Raw genomic sequence first — 20,782 nt, forward strand, 5'->3', positions numbered from 1 at the left:
GGGAGGTCTTAATTTTATTTTTCTGTTCGATTTCTAAGGTTTAATATTGAAAAGAAAACTAACCCAAATCATACTAAATGGCTAAAAATAAGTTTATCATTTGTCCTGCTAAGGAAGTTCGTTTCCTTGAAATATTTAAGCATCTTACTTAACATATTTCTTGGTAAAAAAAATATCTATTATGAAGATAGCATCTACTGCATAATGAACTTCTCATTTCAAATCAAAAAGTTTTACATAACAAAATTAATTTACACAAGGTATTTTACAAGAATCTAAAATTTGGATTTGTAGTTTTGAAGGATAAACTAATACTGTAAAGATTAAACAATAACCAGTTTGCCATTTGATAAGATAGTTTAGCTGGTAAGCAATCAAACAAATTTCTAAAGAATTCTAAAGGAGAAACGCTCGATTTTCTCAAAATATATTTTTAAACTGACCGGCGCATAAAGTCAAAAATCAGTCCTTTTTATAAGACACATAATAAAAAAAAATAAAAAAAATCTTGAGTTTTAATTTTATAATTATAAAGTATGTTTCCTGTTATGTGATGCTTCCCTAGCGTAAAACCCCAGTGTGCTCATCGACCTAGAACTAATGACGAACGCCGTGGACTAGCCATGAATCTCCGCGACTGAATGAAGTCTGTTGTATTTGTATGTCATAATTCTTATTCGGTAATATGCCGTACTGATCATAGTGCGCATGTCCATTTGATGGATTACGAGAGGTGCATGGTTCAATGTTCTCTTCAGTTTTGGACATAAGCGTTGCAAACCTTGTAGTACAAGAGCCCAAGAGGAGAAAAAGGCAGTTATCTCATCCCAATTTTTGATTACTTTAATGAAAACTATCTATAATTACTAGTCAAAATATTAATTTTCCATTCGGAGCTCTATATCTTAAAAAGTAGAAACAACAAAAGAAAACCTAACGAGAACGTCATTTAAAGATGAGCAAATTTGCTAAAATATGAGACCTAAAAGAGTTATTTAGTTAAATAGTTCTGGAGATATACCTTTTTAAAAAGCAACATTTCATAAAAATGTTATATGGGACGTACTGAAAGATCAGTAGTTAGTGAGTTTATTTTGAAAAGTCTATATCTCAAAAACCATTTAAAATACAGATGTCTATTTGCACTCAAATTAAAGCTAGTTTAATGAGCTATAAAGTAGTTTATTATGTTTATCTTCGTAGCAGTAATAGTTTTCATGAAATTTGCTAATATAAATTGATTTATAGTTGTTCAGACAAATATTCATTAGCCAAATTTATATTAATATGTGAATATCATAAAAACTACTACTCGTACGCAGATAAGAGTAATAAACTACTTTATAGTAAGTTAAATTTCCTTTATTTTGAGCGTTGGCAGACATATGTGCTTCTTATGGATCTAGAGATATATTTTTTCAAAAATCCAACATTTTATACGAACAACTATAAATTAACATTTTGTGAGTTTATTTTGCCAAATATCATAAACACTACTAGTCTTACAAAGATAAACATTATTAACTATTTTATAGTAAATTTAACTAGCTTTAATTTAAGCGCTGGCAGACATCTGTACGTTAAATGGTTTCTGAAATGAAGTTTTTCATAAATCAAATTTATTGTCCGAACAACTATAAATCAATTTATTTCAGCAAATATCATGAAAACTACTATTTCTACGAAGTTAATGTAACCTTCTTTATAGTCCATTGTACTAGCTTGAGTACTAATACACATCTGTACGTCACAGAGTTCCTGAGATATAGATTTCTCAAAATAAATTAACTAACTACTAATCTTTCGGTAGATTTTAAAGAAATTTTTCTATTTAAAAAGCTATATCTCGAGAACTATTGGACGTAAATAGCTCTTTAAGGGGTAATATTTCAGCAAATTTGCTCTTCTTTAAAAAATGTGCTCTTAGGATTTTTAGTGTTGTAGGTATTTTTTAAGATATAGAGCTCCGAATGAAAAATTAGTGTTTTTTTAAGGATTTGAAACATCCGCCATTTTTTATTTCCCCTACTTATACTTGGCAGACTCATCAATTTTGAATATTAATTATACGTAGTTTTCATTAAATTAATCAAAAATTGGGGTGAGATAACTGCCTTTTTTTCTTCCCGGCTCTCTTACTATTAGGCTGTAAGGGGACTAACCATTCTCATCCCAAAACTACAGATCTAAGTATTAAAAACAATGATTAATTTTAATCAAAGTTTATAGCAAGCTATTCATAAGTATTTTAAGGCAACCAATAACAATAAAAAATAATTATTCGGCTTTTTTTCCGTAACTCTTTGTACATATTTTTCTTTCAAAAAGTTACTCTACAAGTTTTCGCTTGGAAATACCGATCTACGCCTATTGATTATTATGAAGTGTCAAATAAATTATATAAAAGATTAAATAAAAGTAGTAGATAGCCAGGTTACATGAAGTAACTGTAGTGATAAATGATCAACAACGAGGCAAACAAGGCAGTGACGGCATAGAGCACTGACAAGGTCAAATAAGATTTCCATCCTAATTCAACGTGTAAAAGATAATATTATATGCTATTTGCAACCTCTATTTAATTTTATCATTTTTTTTTTTAACTTCACTTTAGAATAAATTTACCGTATGAGAATGTAGGTTAGCAAAAAATTCTGAAGTAAATATTAATTATTGCTGTTTGTAAATATAAAGGATGTTCCTAATCCCCCAAAAGTGGTTTATAGTACTTAAATTAATAAAAAAAAAAAAAAAAATCATTAACCTATATGATGTGATAAACTTCTACAATATAAATTTTTCGTAATTCAGATACTGTAATGCGCTTTCTTAAGGAAGTGATAGAATACCTCTTACAGAAATAAATCCCTACATCACCTATAATGATTTAGCATGTCGTACAATATATTTATATGAATTGAAGAATTAGAAAAACTCCAAACCTAAACTCATGAATAAACGAACTACAGAGGAAGATGCGAGAGAGCTGTTACAACAGAATGCACAGCTCAGAATCACCGACGCATTTAGGCAACTCTCTTCCAAACATCAGAAGAATTCTTACACATTATATTTATAACCAACAATTCTATCAAAATTTTGATATTTCGATCTAAAATCATGTATAAGTCTCAATATGCTTCATTCATCATTCATTAAACCTCTGTATTGAAGTGATTAATAATACAATTATGGTTTTGGTAGGACTTGATGAAAGACATTTCTGTTTGTGCAAAATTGCAGATATCTAGGACCCGTCTGATCAGGTAATAGACACAATAATAAATAAATAAAATATAAAACAAACTAAAAGTAAAAAAAAATTCAATTTCTAAATAATATTTATCAATTGTATACACATGCATTCACATTTGTATAGAAGCAGATTGCGCGTAGGACTCAGCATCCACTATAATAATTAGAACGTCAATTAGGTGATCAATTTAATTGGTCTAATCTCGTAATTGAACTTCATCTCCATAACAGAGCTATGTGGGATGAATTTTGATCTAATTCACTAATGATTTGGTAACCACACGGAATCAGGCAAAGCATAGTTCTGGTCTTTCAAGTGCATAAACAGTCTAAATTATTTTTTTATTCTCTGCAAGCCATTATACAGATGAAGTTTGTATATGTGTATTGTACTATAATGCGTCTTTTTTCGAGCTTGAATGTACCAAACAAACTAATAATACAAATTATAACTTTTTGACGGTTATACTTGGATATCTTTTGTAATAAGTAGAAATGATATTAAGTATCATTAACAGATAAGAGTGATAAGTTTATTTTTTAAGACAAAATTCATCGGCAATCATACTTGTTCAGATGATAGGCAACTGAGACACTGGATAAACAGGAGCTAGGTACATGGCAGTACAAAGGCTTTTGGCTATTTAATTGGAATACGGGAGTCAGTAACGAGGGGTCAACCTAGTGTACAGAGGGCTTCATCTAGTCATGTTCGCCAGTGTATCTCTATGGAGATCGCCTCACCCCGCAATGTATTCACCATGGCTTGATTACACCTTATGACGTCATCATCATAGTGATAGAGAGGAGAATTCCTGATAATTGATGAATCCTTCCTCTCCTTGGATAAGGAAAATTTAATAAAACTCGTTTAAAATTATCAAAACTAAATTATAAGCAGTTACTTAATTAATAACAGCTACTTGCTTTCAAAACACAAACTAGGAGATTAATAGAGTGTATTATTTAATGATTCCTTAGTTATTGATCCGCCAATCCCAGACAATATCAGTAAATATTAATTGTATGAATAAAATGAACAAAGCAATTTATCTAAGAATTGTTTATCATAGTATTTTCATTTCTGTTATTGTTTATATGTTTTATTGTCATTTTCATGTATACTGTATATTTTTTTAAGTAAAAGAAACCTCAGCTTTATCTGAATAATTAATATTTTATGATTTTTTGATATTTAATTGGTATATACTACAATTTTAACTTAAGATAGATATAAGTATGACTTTATGTTAATATTGTTTATATTATCGTACAATTGATACTACTTTTTTTTTACTGATTATTGGGTTTTTTATACATTGGAAATGTAAGTTTGTATTTTTATGTTCATATTTTATATTGTATGTTCAACACCTTGAATAACGAACAAACCTAAATTTGTATAAAATAAATGGTTCTCTCCATCATTTCGAAAACCGAGTGATTTATCGAGTTAACCTTTATCAAGATTCTTAATAAATTTGTTATAAAATAACAAAAGACAGAACGGTATGAGAAGCTAGTTGCTGACGGTGATAAAATGGGATATAATCTTGCTCACTCGCCCTTTGTGACACAGTTTTCCAATTTCACCTCCCTCAAACCAAACGTAGCGGAGATAATAGTATCAGTAGAGGTTCGCACCCTGCACAGGACATCTGCTCTCATTTCAAGGCCACGTCCTATTCAATCGATGTATTGGTCGAGATGGCTAATATAAGTTACAATGGTACTTGTATATGGATATGTAGTAAATTGGTCATAAACAATTAAAATTTAATAAAATAAAAATATGTAAAAAAAAATACGCTCAAGAGGATGCATACCCTTACTACAATAGCCTGTTGAAAACCATTACCTTATCTTCTCAACAATTTTATATCTCAAAAAATATTTTTTAAAAATTAATTTTAACATATAATTAAAATTAATAATGAGCATCTATAAATAAAACTTGTTTGCTCAGTTGTCTGCAATATTTGCCATGACAACTTCATAACCTTGCAAGAAGATTCATTTACGTATTTTTGGAAAAAAAAAAAACTTTAAAAAATGCGCAAAAAAAAAACCAAGTATTAAAGAAAATAAATGTGAAATTTATTACATACTAATTTATTCTCTTTTAAAGCCTGAACCTTGAAAATATTTGAAAGAAATGAGACTAAACAACATTTTATAGTTTATATTTTAAACGCAGTTGCCTATTTTAGGTTGTTTATAACCTTGAATATGTGGTTTATATGTAACTATTGTCATTGGAATTAATTATGTTTGTGCAGGTATTTGTTTGCTGCTATCTTACTATCTTTCAGTACATTATTTTACTGAAACCAAGTGTAATAACCCGTAAATAGTGTTTAATACTTTTTCGAGTAATTAAATAGGCTATTCGTTATAACTAATTTACATGAAATAGAAGAAAAGACAACATTCCACTTAAAATTTAATCAACGCGTTTAAATAACCAGGAGATAGTCTCAGTTTTAGGATTACAATCAAACAATTAATAGGACATAGAGAAATGGTTTAAAAAATGTTTAAATACTCACATTACAAGTTTTAACGTTCTCTTTTTATTTCATATCCCCTAATCGTATAATAGTCGTGTAATGCTTCAACTGCATTTACATTTTATTGTACAAATTTATAAAATGTAGAAATACTTATATAATCGTATGTAAAAGACATTCAATGTAAGCACGTTAAATTTTACAACTACGTTAAGGTTATACAATTGATAAGTATGACATAATTTAAAAATTCTGGCAATATTTAAATTGTTTATTTAATTTTTGTTGGAAAGAGACTGGCATTGAAACGTCACGTTATTCTCGTTCTATATCTTCACCACGTGACCTGCACTCTGATAACAAGTAACAGAACTTTAGGCCTTCGCATTTAAAAAACATAATCTAATTTATACGTACATGTAAATATACCTTGGTATATTTATGAACCAACTTGCATCTGTAAATATATGCCTGTTATGTTACAGAAACTTGAAAAATTGATTGATCGGAAATTTCGCTTATATAATTGATTTTAATATTTTTTTTCGATTTTGGCGAATTCGGTATATCAATGTAAAATTAAGTAATCTTTAATATAATATATGTATTATTCTCATGGAAATAGACTGATAGAACTTAAATATCTAATTAAAAAAAACATTACTCCAAAGTACCTTTAATTTGGTTCATATGGAATTATCGACTATCACTCATTGTTACCCGTACTATGAAAAAGACAAATACGAACTATAAAATAATTGTATTCTGAAATAAAGGAAAAACAAATTTTGAGGCAACTGACTAAAACGAATGCGCCCGATCTCATTCCAATGTACACGGCTTTATCTTATGTTAAACTGTTGTATGCTAGGCAGGAAGTTGATATTTTCTACACCTCTAAAGATCCTTAAAAACAAATTTTTATTTAAAAAAAAAGTAAATACCTTTGGTCTTTGTGTTGAATTTTTAACTTATGATATTTTGAACTTATTTATTTAGTTATCAAAGAAGGATCTTCTTTTTTATCATACTCATATATGATATAACACGTCATAACCAATTAAGCATGGTTGAGTTGAGCAATGTGACTGTTTAGGAAAAGAATAACTCTTTCTATTTTCCATACAAGATACCGAAGTCTCCATTGATACCCTCTTTGTTTTAGAGTGAAATTAAACGTGGCACGTCTTAGTTATGGAGTTCATAATTCCTTTTGGTAGCGTTGTCTAAGTAATCTACTTAACAACCAAAAGAAACATAAGTTCTTTTCTATTGCACTTAATGTCCAGTAAAGATACATTTTCAATAGAGGATGCTCATTGAGAAGATAATTTTGAAATGATTTCATAGGTTCAATTTTTGAACCTTCTGTGAAATATCGTGAAAAAAATTTGTTTAAAAAATTATTTCCAGTAATTAGCTATTTACGCATTTAAGACATGACTTATAGCAAAAATCAGTAATTAAATATCGTTTCAAGAATTAAATTATTTAAAAGAGCGCTTTAAAACATCTCCTATTATTGAACATTCCTGAGTTATGTAAGCGGGAGAAAAACTGGAAAATATTTGCAAACTTGATTTCACTTCAAAAGAAAGAAAACTAAGTTCATTCACCACAAAGAAAAACTTTAATTTTAAAATTCTTATAACTAATGAGAAATCAATCGTGTCTTGATCATCCTGTAATTAACATTTCGAGGAGTCTAAGTCAATATTTTATTAACTCAGTAATTGTTATAAATAATCTTATTTCAGAATAGTTTAAAATAAATTGGCTTCTATGGAATCATTTTGTAATGGTTCAGATTCAGTTATAATTATTTAAATATTGAACGAACCAATGTCACACAAACGCACTGAATTTTCGCTTTTCTTTTTCAATGATCTTCTAAGAGGTTGAAGCAGGCTGGAATTTTACTCACGAGAAGTACAAATTTTAGGGTAATGTTCAAACTTCTTTGTGTTTCGAACAAAAGAGATATTTTTTATCATTTAGAACCTTTGCTGGCTTAAGCTATATGTTTCTAAGAGCTTTTATAATTAAATTAATGGTAATATATTATATTTCTCAGAATAATAACTTTACACCCAGTCTACTTAATGTTTTTTGTTTTTTAAATAACAGAATACAGTAATTTAGTATCGAGAAATAAATATGAGTTATTGAATAAATCCTATATTTCTTCGAAATTTCTCAATTACGAAACAAGTAATTTTAAAATAGTCTTCCTGAAACATGAAGTTGGTTTTCCAATCTTCCTCATTCTTTCTCGGAATCCAGAATCATCTATTCGAACTAAGATCTCTTTTAGCACACTAAGGTGGACCTTTGCCGTTGTTTCATAGTTATAGATAAATTAAAAACAAGTTGTGACTGTAAGCTCTGCTTCCTTCACACTCCAAGTTAGCCTTAACGTTGGCGCTACGATAGGAGAAAGGTATTACCAGCAGTAGCGTTTCGAAGTTATTTTCTTATTGGCAATCACAGATTTAACATATAACCCTTCCATGCTACTTCTACGTTAACACTTCAACATGAACATAAAGACAATCTAATAAAATAAACGCGGCAATTCATAACATCAGGGTGGTTGTAAATAATGTATATTAAATTTAGGATAAATTATAGAGCAACAGTTTGGTCCCAATAAATTTCAAAATGAGAACGAGATGGGTTGCAGTCTAGATGGAAAAAAAAAATTAGTAATAAACTACTTATTCAATTTCTACTGACAGGTCTTCATCAGGGCTACAGTAAAAAGATACAAAGGAAGTAAGGCCAACAAAAGTGTAAAAAAAATAATAAGATATAACAAATTGAATATTTAAAAATATAAAGTTGGAGGTATAGAAACAGTAGACAAAATTTAATAAAATAGTAAATAGGATAAAGATAAATACAAAAGATATAGGTATACGGCTATTGAAACGTGGAAACGGTAACTTACGGGATACAGGGTGAAATAAACAGGTAATAAAATAAAGATATAAAATTATTGAAATGTGCATAGTAATGAAAATAAGGTGTATATATGGTATATAGTGATATATAAAATAAGGTATATATAATATAAAATAAGGTATATATAATATAAAATAAGGTATATAGTTATATATGAGGACAAAAAATAAATATCTCATAATACTATGATAGAATGACAAAAGATCAGTATAAATAATAATAGAATATTACAGGAATAAATAATAAATTACAAATGGAAGAATAAGAAAATACAAACATACATAATATAAAAAATGATAATTAAAAGGGATTGAAAAAAGTGATAAATAAGATAGTTTGGTTATGATAAAGAATCAGTAAGACATGAGGAAGGATGACTCAAGAATTGGTTTAGAAATGTAGGAAATAGAAGGCGATTAGTTATTAATTTTCAATTAAGTTATATATTAAATATGGCTATAAATATAGTTTTTATCAATTTTGTGGGTAACCGAGTTGCAGTTCAAGGTGTATGTAAATCGCTTCTGAGATGAGTCGTTTTTGTTAGTAAGGAATATTGGCTAAAATTTAAATACTATCAAAGTCAAAGAAATGATTAAGTGTTAGGCCATGTTCCGAGGCTTCGAAGGCGCCTGGTTTGGCAAATTATGGATAATTTGTCTTGAGAAGTACGGGCTTTTTGATTGATAGATTTTGATTGCATCTTATAAAAAGAATTGCTGTTGAGGGCGGAGCAAAGAAAAAAGTAGACAACATTGGAACAGTAACGAAGAGGGGTAGGATCATTAGTGTTAGTAAAAAGATGAGGGAGTATTTTGGGACTTAAGTGCAAGGCTTAAAGAATGGTTGATCTTAATAATTGATATATGTTATCAGTCATAATAAAATCAAATATTCACTTTCCTAAAATAACAGAAATGAAGTCAAATTTTAACGATGGATTAAGGGTCACCAGAAATAAAAAGTTAAAAATGGTATAGAAAAAAAAAATTAATACTATACAGAACATAGATTAAAATCCATACAAAAAATAACATAAAATTAGTAGGATTGTTCGTTTTAGAGTTGTTTTAACAATCCAACCTGTAAGAACAAAGAAATCACGAACACTGAAAGGTAGAAGATCTCCTCACCACTTTGTGAAAAAAACCTGACGATTGGAGCATGACTTCCGAAATATACCACGGATCAAAAACAGAGTAAGGGCCAAGAACCATTACCACAATTTCCTCTCTCGTTGGTAACAATCAATTTTAGTTTCGAACAACTAAGAGGAATAACGGTATTCGTTTATAATAGGACGAAATTGGTTCTCAAAAAAGATGAGGACAACAATTTGTGAATTCATATGAAATATTTCTTCGGTAACGTACCTATTTTTGAATAATTATTTCAAAAACAGGGATAATTCGAATATTATTATGTAAAAGTATTTAAATTTATAATGTAAATAAATTTAGAGCACTGATTCCAAATAAAATGTTCAGGGTGGAAGGGAATGTAAATTAAAAATTATAATAGCAGTCACTGATTTTTTTTTATTTAAACTGTAATCATACTTCATGGTATAAATAAAGGTCGTCTGCAAGAAAAAAAAACATTTTCTTAGAAATCATCTAGTAAAGTTATATAAACTAAATATAATATATTATATAAGTTATATTGTTGCTACCAGCTTTAAAAATTATAGCACAACTTTGAAATTTTGGTAAGTAATAAAATGGATTGTAAAAATGCTCTCCAGCATAAAAAAAAGGCTTCAGTAGAACTAGACGTAGCTCTAATTATTCCTGTTTTTACATTTTTCAACATTTCTAAAATTATATCTCTATAATTTTTGGGTATACAGAGGCTAATTTGGTCTCAAATTGTATAAACATTAATCTAGTTTATAAATGTATATAATAATATTTTACGGACAACGCCTCCTTCACATTCAAAATGGTCTAAAGCTGAATAAAAATGGGAAATTTTTAACATGAAGAATTTTTTTTTGGCAAATTTTATTATACACTTTTATGTAATACATGAATTGTCAACAATTTGAGACCAAAGTAGCTTCTGTTAACCTCAATTTAAAAAAAAAAATCTTTTTTAGATAATTTTTTTTACAATTAGAAAAGCGCTAGTCAAACTGATATGCAGTTTGAAATTATTTTATTTTCTAAATTTTCTTAAGACAGTGATTTCTACTATACCTTTATAATGTACAAAAACTTTCTTAATAGCTTTATAAACTTTTGTTGGTTCTTATAATTCTTATAAATTTATTTTTGCTATTGTTATAACTAAGTGGTTCAATGAGACATTAATTTCATAATCATCGCCTACGAAGTCAAAATCGATAAACGGTTTTTATTTTAAACTCCTCGTATTTTTTTTTCAGCCTTGACAGTAATAATGTACATAATTTATGAGGGATAGTCATTTTTTTTTTTATCATTAAGACTTTTCATCAAAACTTCTTATTTAGGAATACAATTGAACAGAAATATTGTGCTTGCAAGCCTCAGAGTACTTCTTATATTAATGCTGACGAATACTACTCCGGTTTATATCTGATGGCAGACCGTCATGCATATCCCGAGACATCCTTTTATGTTCTGTTTTCTTTTGCGTGCTTTGCAACGCTATAACTTCTTAAAGAGCGGTTCCGTTGCAAGGACATGAACCGAGCGAGGATAATGGTAGAACACCTCTGGTACGGTTGAGCCTATTTGTAACCTAGCCACTATTTTTATTGTTGTACAAAATTGCTTGATGTTAGAAAAGTAAATAGTTTAACGAAGTAATATATAGGTAGTGATTTTTTATTATATTCCAAAAATGTAAAATAAATCTTTTTAGATCACTGATTTAATATATTGATTGTTTGAAAGTGGTTTCTATTATTATTAACACAGACTTCAATGATCCACTTTTACTCTCAACTATTTATTTTAAAAAAACTTCCAACGTTTCGACATCCAGCCATTTTCAAGAAGACAACTTTACTCATTGAATTGTCATTATTCATTAAATTGTCTTTTTACAGGCGAATTGCCCATGTCTTGTATAAACCATATAATTTTAATACAAAAATATTCTCCAAAAATTGTTTTTTCTTTTCTATTAACCTGATTAACAATGTCAACAATTTGAAAGTAGGTTTATTGTAATATACATTTAAAAAATATAATTATTTTTTATTAAAATACTTTTTTATAGTATATTATTCTAGAAGTACATTAATATGTTTTTTTACTAACTGTTTCACTTGTCTTTAATTTGGATTATACGTCTCTGTTCCATACGCACGAGGAATGCCTAATAAAGTAACATACATTGAAAACGTATTTAAAAATCCAATCCCTAAAAACTGAATTGACTTAAAGCGTCTTTAATTTAAGGGCTTTTAACATTAAAAAAAAAATCAAATTATATATCAATAAAGAGGATTTGAAAATAAAAAAAAAATTTTTTTTTTTAATAGAGACCATAATATTTATTCATTCTACTTCGTTTCGGTAAAATTGTTGGAAATAGAATGCAGCAAACATAATTGCAAATAGCTGCACCTACACATAATTAAATTCAGTACTAATTGCAATGACTCATATTTTTATAAGTTATAATCCCCTTAATACAAAACAACCTACTAAATAATACCTAATGCAATTGAAATTAAGATAGAAAACTTTCTTTTTTAATGTTTAATTTAAGAAGTTTGAATGATAATATTGTAATGAAAGTAGTAAATTAATATTATAATTGATAAAGCGAACCATTCTCGAACAATAAATTCATATATTTAAAATAATACTAAAAAAGAATTTAACAAACTTTTTTTTTTTAATTCTAAAGGAGATTTGACTGTAATTTCTTGACCCATCTCCTTTAATAAACATTTTTTAAAGTTAAACTATTAATATTAGGGCAGAAAACCTACACTAAATAAAGATTTAATGATATTAATGAACAGTGATAGCCTTAAGAAAGGAAATATAAATATAACAATGCAACTAGGGAGACTATATATTTGTTGATTGACGTGTTTTTAGATGAGAGGTTAAAAATGTATGAAGATACACCGAAACGTCAAATAATAAAATAAAGATTGTATAATTTAGAAGGTGCTTCATATACTTATATAATATTATAATTATGTTTAATATATACTACAAATATAATTTCATTTATATAAAAATATTTTTTTATTAAAAAAGTGAGAAATTTTACCCGTATTTTCTATTTTTTATTTTTTTTTTTTTAAACACAAATTTATTAAATAACAATAAGATCTATTCTTTATTACTTTCCATCATAGGCAGTTTATTGGACAGTTTAATGAAGACTGTCGTATCGAAAACCAAATAATATATCTATAGAGGAAAATAGCCAGATCAACAATTATTGGTTAAGATAGAGAGTGAGATACAAATGTATTAATAAAAAAATTATAGTTTAAAAAGGTGTTCGTTTAAAAGTTAAAAAATACTAGCTCTAAGTTTAAGAGACGTGCATACAGTCAGATAACACGGAAAACGCTTGTTGCATTGAGAAGGCGTGGTGCTGCCCTTTCACTAGCCGAGAAGTGATGGATGAGATGTTATTGTGATCCAGATGATAAATTGCTTTTAATGAAGTGTCAATGCATTTTTAAACTAACTTTTCTTGTGTAGCCGCCTAGGCTACCCTTTGGAGGTTGTATTACTCGAACATAACGAATTTACAATAGGCTTTTAAAGAAACAAATATTTTCCTCATTGCTTTTCAGCCTTTGTGAAGACATATAACTAGGCTCGAGAACGCAAAATAACATAGTTAATTATTAGTTTCCTTCAAATAAACGCAGGAATCTGCGACAATCATATCCTTGATGACACAAATAGAAGAAATAGGAATACAATGGGGCGAGCGATCTATGAGCCAGGATTCAATTCATTCAGTTGTGAATCATACACTAATGTGATAATACATTTATAAAGTGTTCACTCCAGACAACTCAATTATTCCCATAAAAGAAACACTATGATATTATGGAAATTATCTATCAAATCATATTTTACAATTATATATGTTATTGTTATAATTAATTAGTCCTCATAGTTAATGTACCAATGGGCAGTAATGCCAATGCTAACTAATAAGGCAGATTATTATTTGGAGATATTTAAGAATTCGGAGATTTGATCTTAACACTTCAACAATCATATTGTAAACTGATACCTTCCTCTTCCAACCCTTGTCAGAACCCACATCTATAAGATGATAATCTTCCAATCGTATCTGTCTAGACCTCGGACGTTTACCCGTTGTTTTAGCGCTGATTACATATACTTACTGGGTGCAGAGAACGCATTTCTACGTCGCGTATTAGTCGAAATGCTCAAATAGGCTCAATTCTCTTCGGCAGAAATGTTTTTCACAATACTCAGTCGTAATCATTATGGTATTTTCTTAAAATTACTTTCCAATGTTTAACATTCACCAAATAAGTGATATTGCCGATTCAACGGTAGAAAAACTTTTTTTTAAATAATTATGAAAATTAAAGGTAAAATAGAACATAGCTAAAGTGCAACTATTTTTAGTTTATTTTATGTTGACGAATGAAATGGTAAGATTTTATTTTACTATAAGAAATCGTATTTCACTAACTACGATGTGTATCTCAAATAATCAGAGACAATGAACCTGCCACAGTATGAAGAAAGTAATTATTCTAACAGCATTCTTAGAGATCCTAGAAGTGGAGTTGGACGGATAAGGAAATAAAAAATTATCTCCAAAAATACGACTCTCGGGGGTTGAACCTAACTCGAATGGCGGGAAAGGGACTGAAAAGTAATTTCTTACACTTAGTTTATAAAATGTTTTGAAAACTAAAACAGTTTTTACAAAGCCTCATGAGTCCTAAAATATTTTATTCAAAAGTTCTTCTATCAATAATTGACTTTCCCTTAATATTTTCATCTTAAAAAAATCGCGATTCAACAATGCACATAAAACAAAACAATGCTTTGAAAACTAATTAAAACGACATTTTGGTTTTAAACAATCGAAATCTTCAAGACTTAATCAAAATGTTACTTCAGGAGAAAAATGTGGTTAAGAAGTTTTCGAATGTAACATGTAATGTGAAGTATAAAAAAAAAAAAAAGCTCTAATTTTTATTACGAAAATAGTCTCTTGTAGGTGTGGAATACTCATATATACTAGGAATACTATATGTAATAGGCATACTGTATAGTTATTTATATAATGCTACTTTGCTTGAATAATGAGACACCTGAAAAAAGAAAAATGAATATTTTGTGTTTAAGGTATTCTATACCATAGACTGGAGTTAATTAGTACAACAACTCTTTATTACACCATTAACAGTCCAACGTTTCGGCCTATTCGGCCATTCTCAAGGACAATCTTACAAATAAATTTACACCTCAAATCCAATTCTTTAAAAAAACGTTTTGCAGGCTATTCTTTCCAAGGTCATTAACTACAAGTCAAATTTTACCCTATTTGGTCACAATTTTCTTAATTTTTATACTTTTTATTTTTAGATCAACTTAACATTTATTTTTAAATAAACATAACACTTTAAACACGTTTATATCAGTGATTCCCAAATTGTGCGCTACGGCTCCCCAGGGCGCCACAAATATTCAATTAGACCATTAGGTAATTTTCTTGGAATTTCCAATTTACGAATTTTTGCGCCAACAACCGTGTATGCGTGACAAAATTCCAAGAATTTAGCAACTTTCGAGTCTTTCGTTTGTTTTCTTTCCAATGCAGTTATTTCCAACATAAGTCTACGATACTATCTTTGTAATACGTCCAATTTAAAATAAAATCAAAAACGTTTTATGTAAAAAGAGAAGGGATCTTGAGGGTCTCTTGATAATAAAACTATATTTATGGGACGTTTAGAGATTTCAATTTTTTCATAGTCATATCCTACAAAGGATTTGTTTAAAAGATTTTTCTAACTAATTATTAAACACTAAAACATATAGAATATAAATTGAGATTAATAAATTAACATTATAAAAAACATAACTTACAATTGTTTGGTGACTGACGTATTTTACGTAACTAAGAACTGTCGACTACAACGTTTGGGGTAATACTTACGAGTCCCGTGATGCTAAACTATTATCGGAATTGTACTTTTATGAAAATTCAAACATTTTTTCAAAACAACAGTACACATACATTAGGTCTGCTATTAACAAGAAAACTAACTTTCTGCTATATCGTCATTTAAACGTGGTTTCTTGTAATTCATATTTGTTCTTTAATTACACTATTTCTTTTGACCTTGGCTTAGCAGTAAAAAAAAATTATGTTTTATAAAAGACACTTCTTTTTTTTTTGGCTTAAAGCTTTAGTTTAAAAGACAGTAAAAAAGTAAGACTCCTTTTAAGTTTGAAGAACATAAAATATGGAATTATTGTTTTGATAAAATTATCAAGAAACACAGCTCATTTATTGCATGTAGTAATGCACGATATTTTTATGACATATTACTTTATATGCAAGCATATATATGCCTGAAAAGAAATGAAAACCCTGATTAAACTATAAACTCATAATGTTATGTAATATTCCATAAGTTTTAATAATAAAATGCAGAATTAATCACATCATTCTTCACCTATATTAATCAATTCATGCATAGCGAAAAAACAAATATTTATGATAAAAAGAACTTGCGAGAACATATTCTTATTTAGAACCATATATATAAATTACAACATTATATAAAAACGCTTAATTGAAAAAAAAAAATTGTCCAAACGCAAGCATATCGAATAAGTACATTTTTTAAAAACCGATCTCCACCTTAAAAAACCTTCATTGAATACTATCGATGAATTCCTTATAAACACAGAGGTTCATTATAGATTCAGCTGAAAAAACACTAGTAGATGTGGATATATTTAACCTATATTTGTAGGACAAAGTAAGTTCAAGGCCATACACCTGTCTATGTTTATCTTTGATAAGTCGTATCTGGGTTGACTCGACAAATTATTCTGTGACTTTTAAAACTACCATATCTATTCCGAAAATCACAAAATTTTCCTAAATACGAAGGGCATACGGAAATATGCAAGACGTGAGGCACTAAGGTGTAGGTTTAGAGATAACATAACCGACTAACAGCACGTTTTGCTTAGCGAGCGGAGCGTTGCAAAGGAAGAGTGAGTACTTAAGGACTGTTTTTATTTTATTTATTTTTTTTTCTAGTATTCTTTATATTTTTATTAGCTGAAAATGATTATATTGATAAACTTTGAGTTACTTTTTGAACTTCGTAAACCATAGTCGATTGAGCAGCATGAACTAAGTTTAAGATAAATTAAATATTAGATTACGATTTAGTCCAAGATTACCTGAGAGGAGTCCATAGCACAGACATTAGGAAGCGACATCAGACCCGACCTAGCAAGGTGTCCCATTGATCGCGATCCTCTGCCATCCACACTGATCTAACTGAAGCCATCAACTGAGAGCAACCCAGGCCCCCACCAACTCCTCCCCGTCCATGTCCCTCCACTTCTGGGGGTATCGCAGATGATTCCGACTCGCTCAAATTGATTTTCACCCCATGAGCATCTGATTCATCCCCTATTCACGTTCAAAAGATGGACCTTTTTTGGGAGCATGACCTTGATCCGAGTCTCGCGACTCCTTAACAGTATCAAGGAAATTTGTGCGATTTAGGGAATTGAGAGGTATTAGATTCTCATTTCAGACACGTCCTTCCTCACTTAGTTCCAATAACAAGTTCTTTGAGTATGTAAATTGATGATTTAAAAAACTAAATTATTCAACAACACTTTTGAACTACGCAACCAATATTCATCTCTAACTTCTGAACTTTCACTTGTTTCTTTTAAAATATCTACCTAATTTAGACTATTAAATTGCAACAACTGTGAAAATCGAATTAGATTAACAGTCCTAAAATGTGAACATATTATATTATATACACAGTAATAATCTTGAATCATGATTCTTTTTTTTAATATAACTTTCTTCATACATGATGATATTGTATAGTCACTTTAAATTCATTTTTATATTTATATCAAAAAGGTATTTCTACATTTTTATTTTTTACATAATATATAATATCGCATTTAAATTGAAAACATCTAATGAGCATTGGATATTGCTACCAACTGCATTGCTATACGTTTGCTCTAACGACTTTTTCCATTCCAAAATACCTTGCACTCGCCTGCCAGTTAGGCAACAGTCAAAACTGGTTGTTATCAATAACAAGACTTATATCTTAGTAGGGCAATTAAATTAGTAGGAAATTGTTAACAATGTAATAATTTTAAGTATACAACTTAAGGCAGTATAAAAAAATATACAATCACCTTAAATATTTGAAAATTGATTCCTACGAACAAATCTATATTGTAACCATCGAATTAAAAAAAAAAAAAATCAAATTAAGACAATAACCTATTTTCTTAACAAGAAAATAATGACCTTAATTGCTTATTATACTGTTTTTATTGTTTTGTTTTTTTATTATAACAGCGTTGTTATCTTGATTTGACTAAGGTCTGAAATCTAGGTTGGAAATAAACAAAATTAAAGTAAATTTTGCTCATTTCTTTTCATCACTTCACTGACCACACTCCCGACCATCTTATTCTTAAAATATATATAAGAAATTATAGTTTCAAAATAAGACCAAAGTGTCCAAATATGGTCAAAATTTCACGCAACTCATGACTAAACTTAAATTAACAACAATAATCTTGTAAAAAAAAAATTGAATTTAAGACTGAACTAATTGATTGGTTGGAATAAATTTTAGAAATATAAGTACAATCATAATTGTACCGTCACTCAAATCAGAATTTGAGTGGGAACATAGATTCGTTTAATAGGACCATTTGAAGTCTGGTCAATATCCCTGAACTTAGCGTTTAGTTTTCCACTTAACACATATTGTTGTCTTTGTTTGACAAGGTTCTAACTAAAAATAATTGTGTTTTTTCCATTTAAATCATTTGAGTATCATCTTTTCCTATCACAAAATCCTATGTTTTCAACTTCATTTCGGTTGGTTTAAGAAATAAACGACTCACAAACAATTTGTTTAGACTAGAAATGAATTTCAATCCCATCGGTTTTAAAAATTAAGGAACTAATTGTGTGATAAAGTTCAGGTTTTATAATAAATTGTAACTCTGAATTTAATTTTTCAAAATATTATCAAGTGCAATTAGAACCTTGATCAACCCAGCTAACAATATGTATGTTGAATATAATTTAGAAACTAGAAAAATTAATTTTGATAATTGTTCCCGGACAATGGTTGTTATTATTATTATTATTAATTAATCGCAACCTATTTTCGGATGATTAGTTCCGCAGTCTCTTGTGAACTTCACACGTCTAGCCTAGAAATTATTTTGCATGAGTTAGGTGTCGTGAGAACCTCTGAACAAACTCTGAGAACTATTTTGTATTTACAATGCAAACATTTATTTTTACGATATACGCCGAGGTAAATGAGAGGATATTTATGAAAATTTGAAATGAACAATTACTATACATTACGATTCAGCAGTACTAGCTGCTTTTTTTTGGTTTCCCGGATTCCAGTTTTAAAAAATGTTCAACATGAGTTTTTACTAGCAACAAATCTGTATACGTCGACATGAAGGATATGCAGCAGCAGGATGTATGTACAATAACTTAAACCATTATATTTTTTATAACAGTTAATATTATTAAAACATTAATAATTTAAGAAATTTTTGAGTTTAGTTCTGTCTATATTTTTTTATTTTTAGATGCATTAAGAAGGTAGCTCTAATTTTAAAAGTTTCCCCCTTCACTCCGAGAAGAGGACAGAGGTTTCCAGATGACAGAGCGAGACCGCTTAATGCAAATACACTTACATTAAAAAAGAAAAAAAGTTTAACATTACCTTTAAAAATGAATTTGGTAATTTATTTGTTAATTCAGAAACCTTATTTTATTCAGTAGCATGTTTGGAAACTATGTTTAAAAATATGATAAGGATATCCTGATAAATAACGATTATTACTAAAATTATATCATCATTATTGTCGTAATTTCCTTATTAATATGAGTTTGTGAAACATACGATGCAAAAATAAAACTGAATCATCATTAACTGAAAATAGAGTGTGTCATGCCAAAAAGGAAAAATAGAACACGTAATTAAGAGAATGTTTATGAGTGGATCACTAAGTACGCACTAAGCATTTAACAAATTTATGTTAACAAATTTACTAAAACAGGTTTAGGATTTGGAAAAAAAATACTGATGGTGCTCAAAAATAATTTAGAAAGGGATAACATAATGGTCCTTTCACCAACAAAAATAGAAGTTTAGTTTCTTACATATTATATTAAAAACAAAATTACAAGGCCTTCAAAAGAGTAACTTTAATAAAAATATGACATAACTGCTGTCACCACAAACTTGTTTTATTAGGGAGATGTAACACAATAGACATCGGCGACACTACTAACCAAAGTTGGTCTGTAGAGCTTAAAAAAATGATTGACAGGGAAAAATATTTGTCAGGTCAAAATTATAACACATAAGCGCTTAATTTATTTATTCTTATCTTGAACACACTTTGTAATGTTTAACAAAGGTTCATGGATACCCCACATATTGTTTGTCCAGAAGATTAATATTGATTATTTTATTAAACAAAAAAAATAGATCCTGAATAGAGGGACACAATATCCACGATAACGGAAAGGTCCAAGATAAAAATAAATATTAATTTAATAATTTCAAATAACGAAGATGTCCAGGGTTGCGGAGAAAAGAGAAACAAAAATAGTCAACAACTATTTATTTTCCTACGTTTCGTCCCCCTTTGTGGACCTTCATCAGGGCTAAAAAGATACAAAAACAACAAAGAACATTGTAAGATAATAATATACAAAAAGTTAAATAAACCAAAATTTGACATACTAAAAGACGGAAGATAAATAAGTAAGTTAAGATTAAATAAAGGTCGAGAAAAGATAATAAAAATAAAATTAAT

The 20,782-nt window shown here is 28.7% G+C and overlaps 1 protein-coding gene across 3 annotated transcripts in view; it reads right to left on the reverse strand.

Moving 5' to 3' along the window:
- Positions 1–20,782, reverse strand: part of LOC106691389 (uncharacterized) — a 67,437-nt gene that overhangs the window by 14,400 nt on the left and 32,255 nt on the right. The window contains exon 1 of one of the 3 annotated variants that reach the window (XM_014437137.3): positions 17,114–17,271. The exons of the other annotated variants lie outside the window; for them this stretch is intronic. Coding sequence (XP_014292623.1) covers positions 17,114–17,139 — 26 coding nt within the window. The 5' untranslated portion in view covers positions 17,140–17,271. Of the gene's footprint in view, positions 1–17,113; positions 17,272–20,782 lie in introns of those variants that run through there. 3 annotated transcript variants of the gene reach the window in all.

The sequence above is a fragment of the Halyomorpha halys genome, unplaced genomic scaffold (assembly GCF_000696795.3).
Source record: "Halyomorpha halys isolate HHAL.00 unplaced genomic scaffold, Hhal_1.1 Scaffold2312.1, whole genome shotgun sequence".
Taxonomy (NCBI): Eukaryota; Metazoa; Arthropoda; class Insecta; order Hemiptera; family Pentatomidae; genus Halyomorpha; species Halyomorpha halys.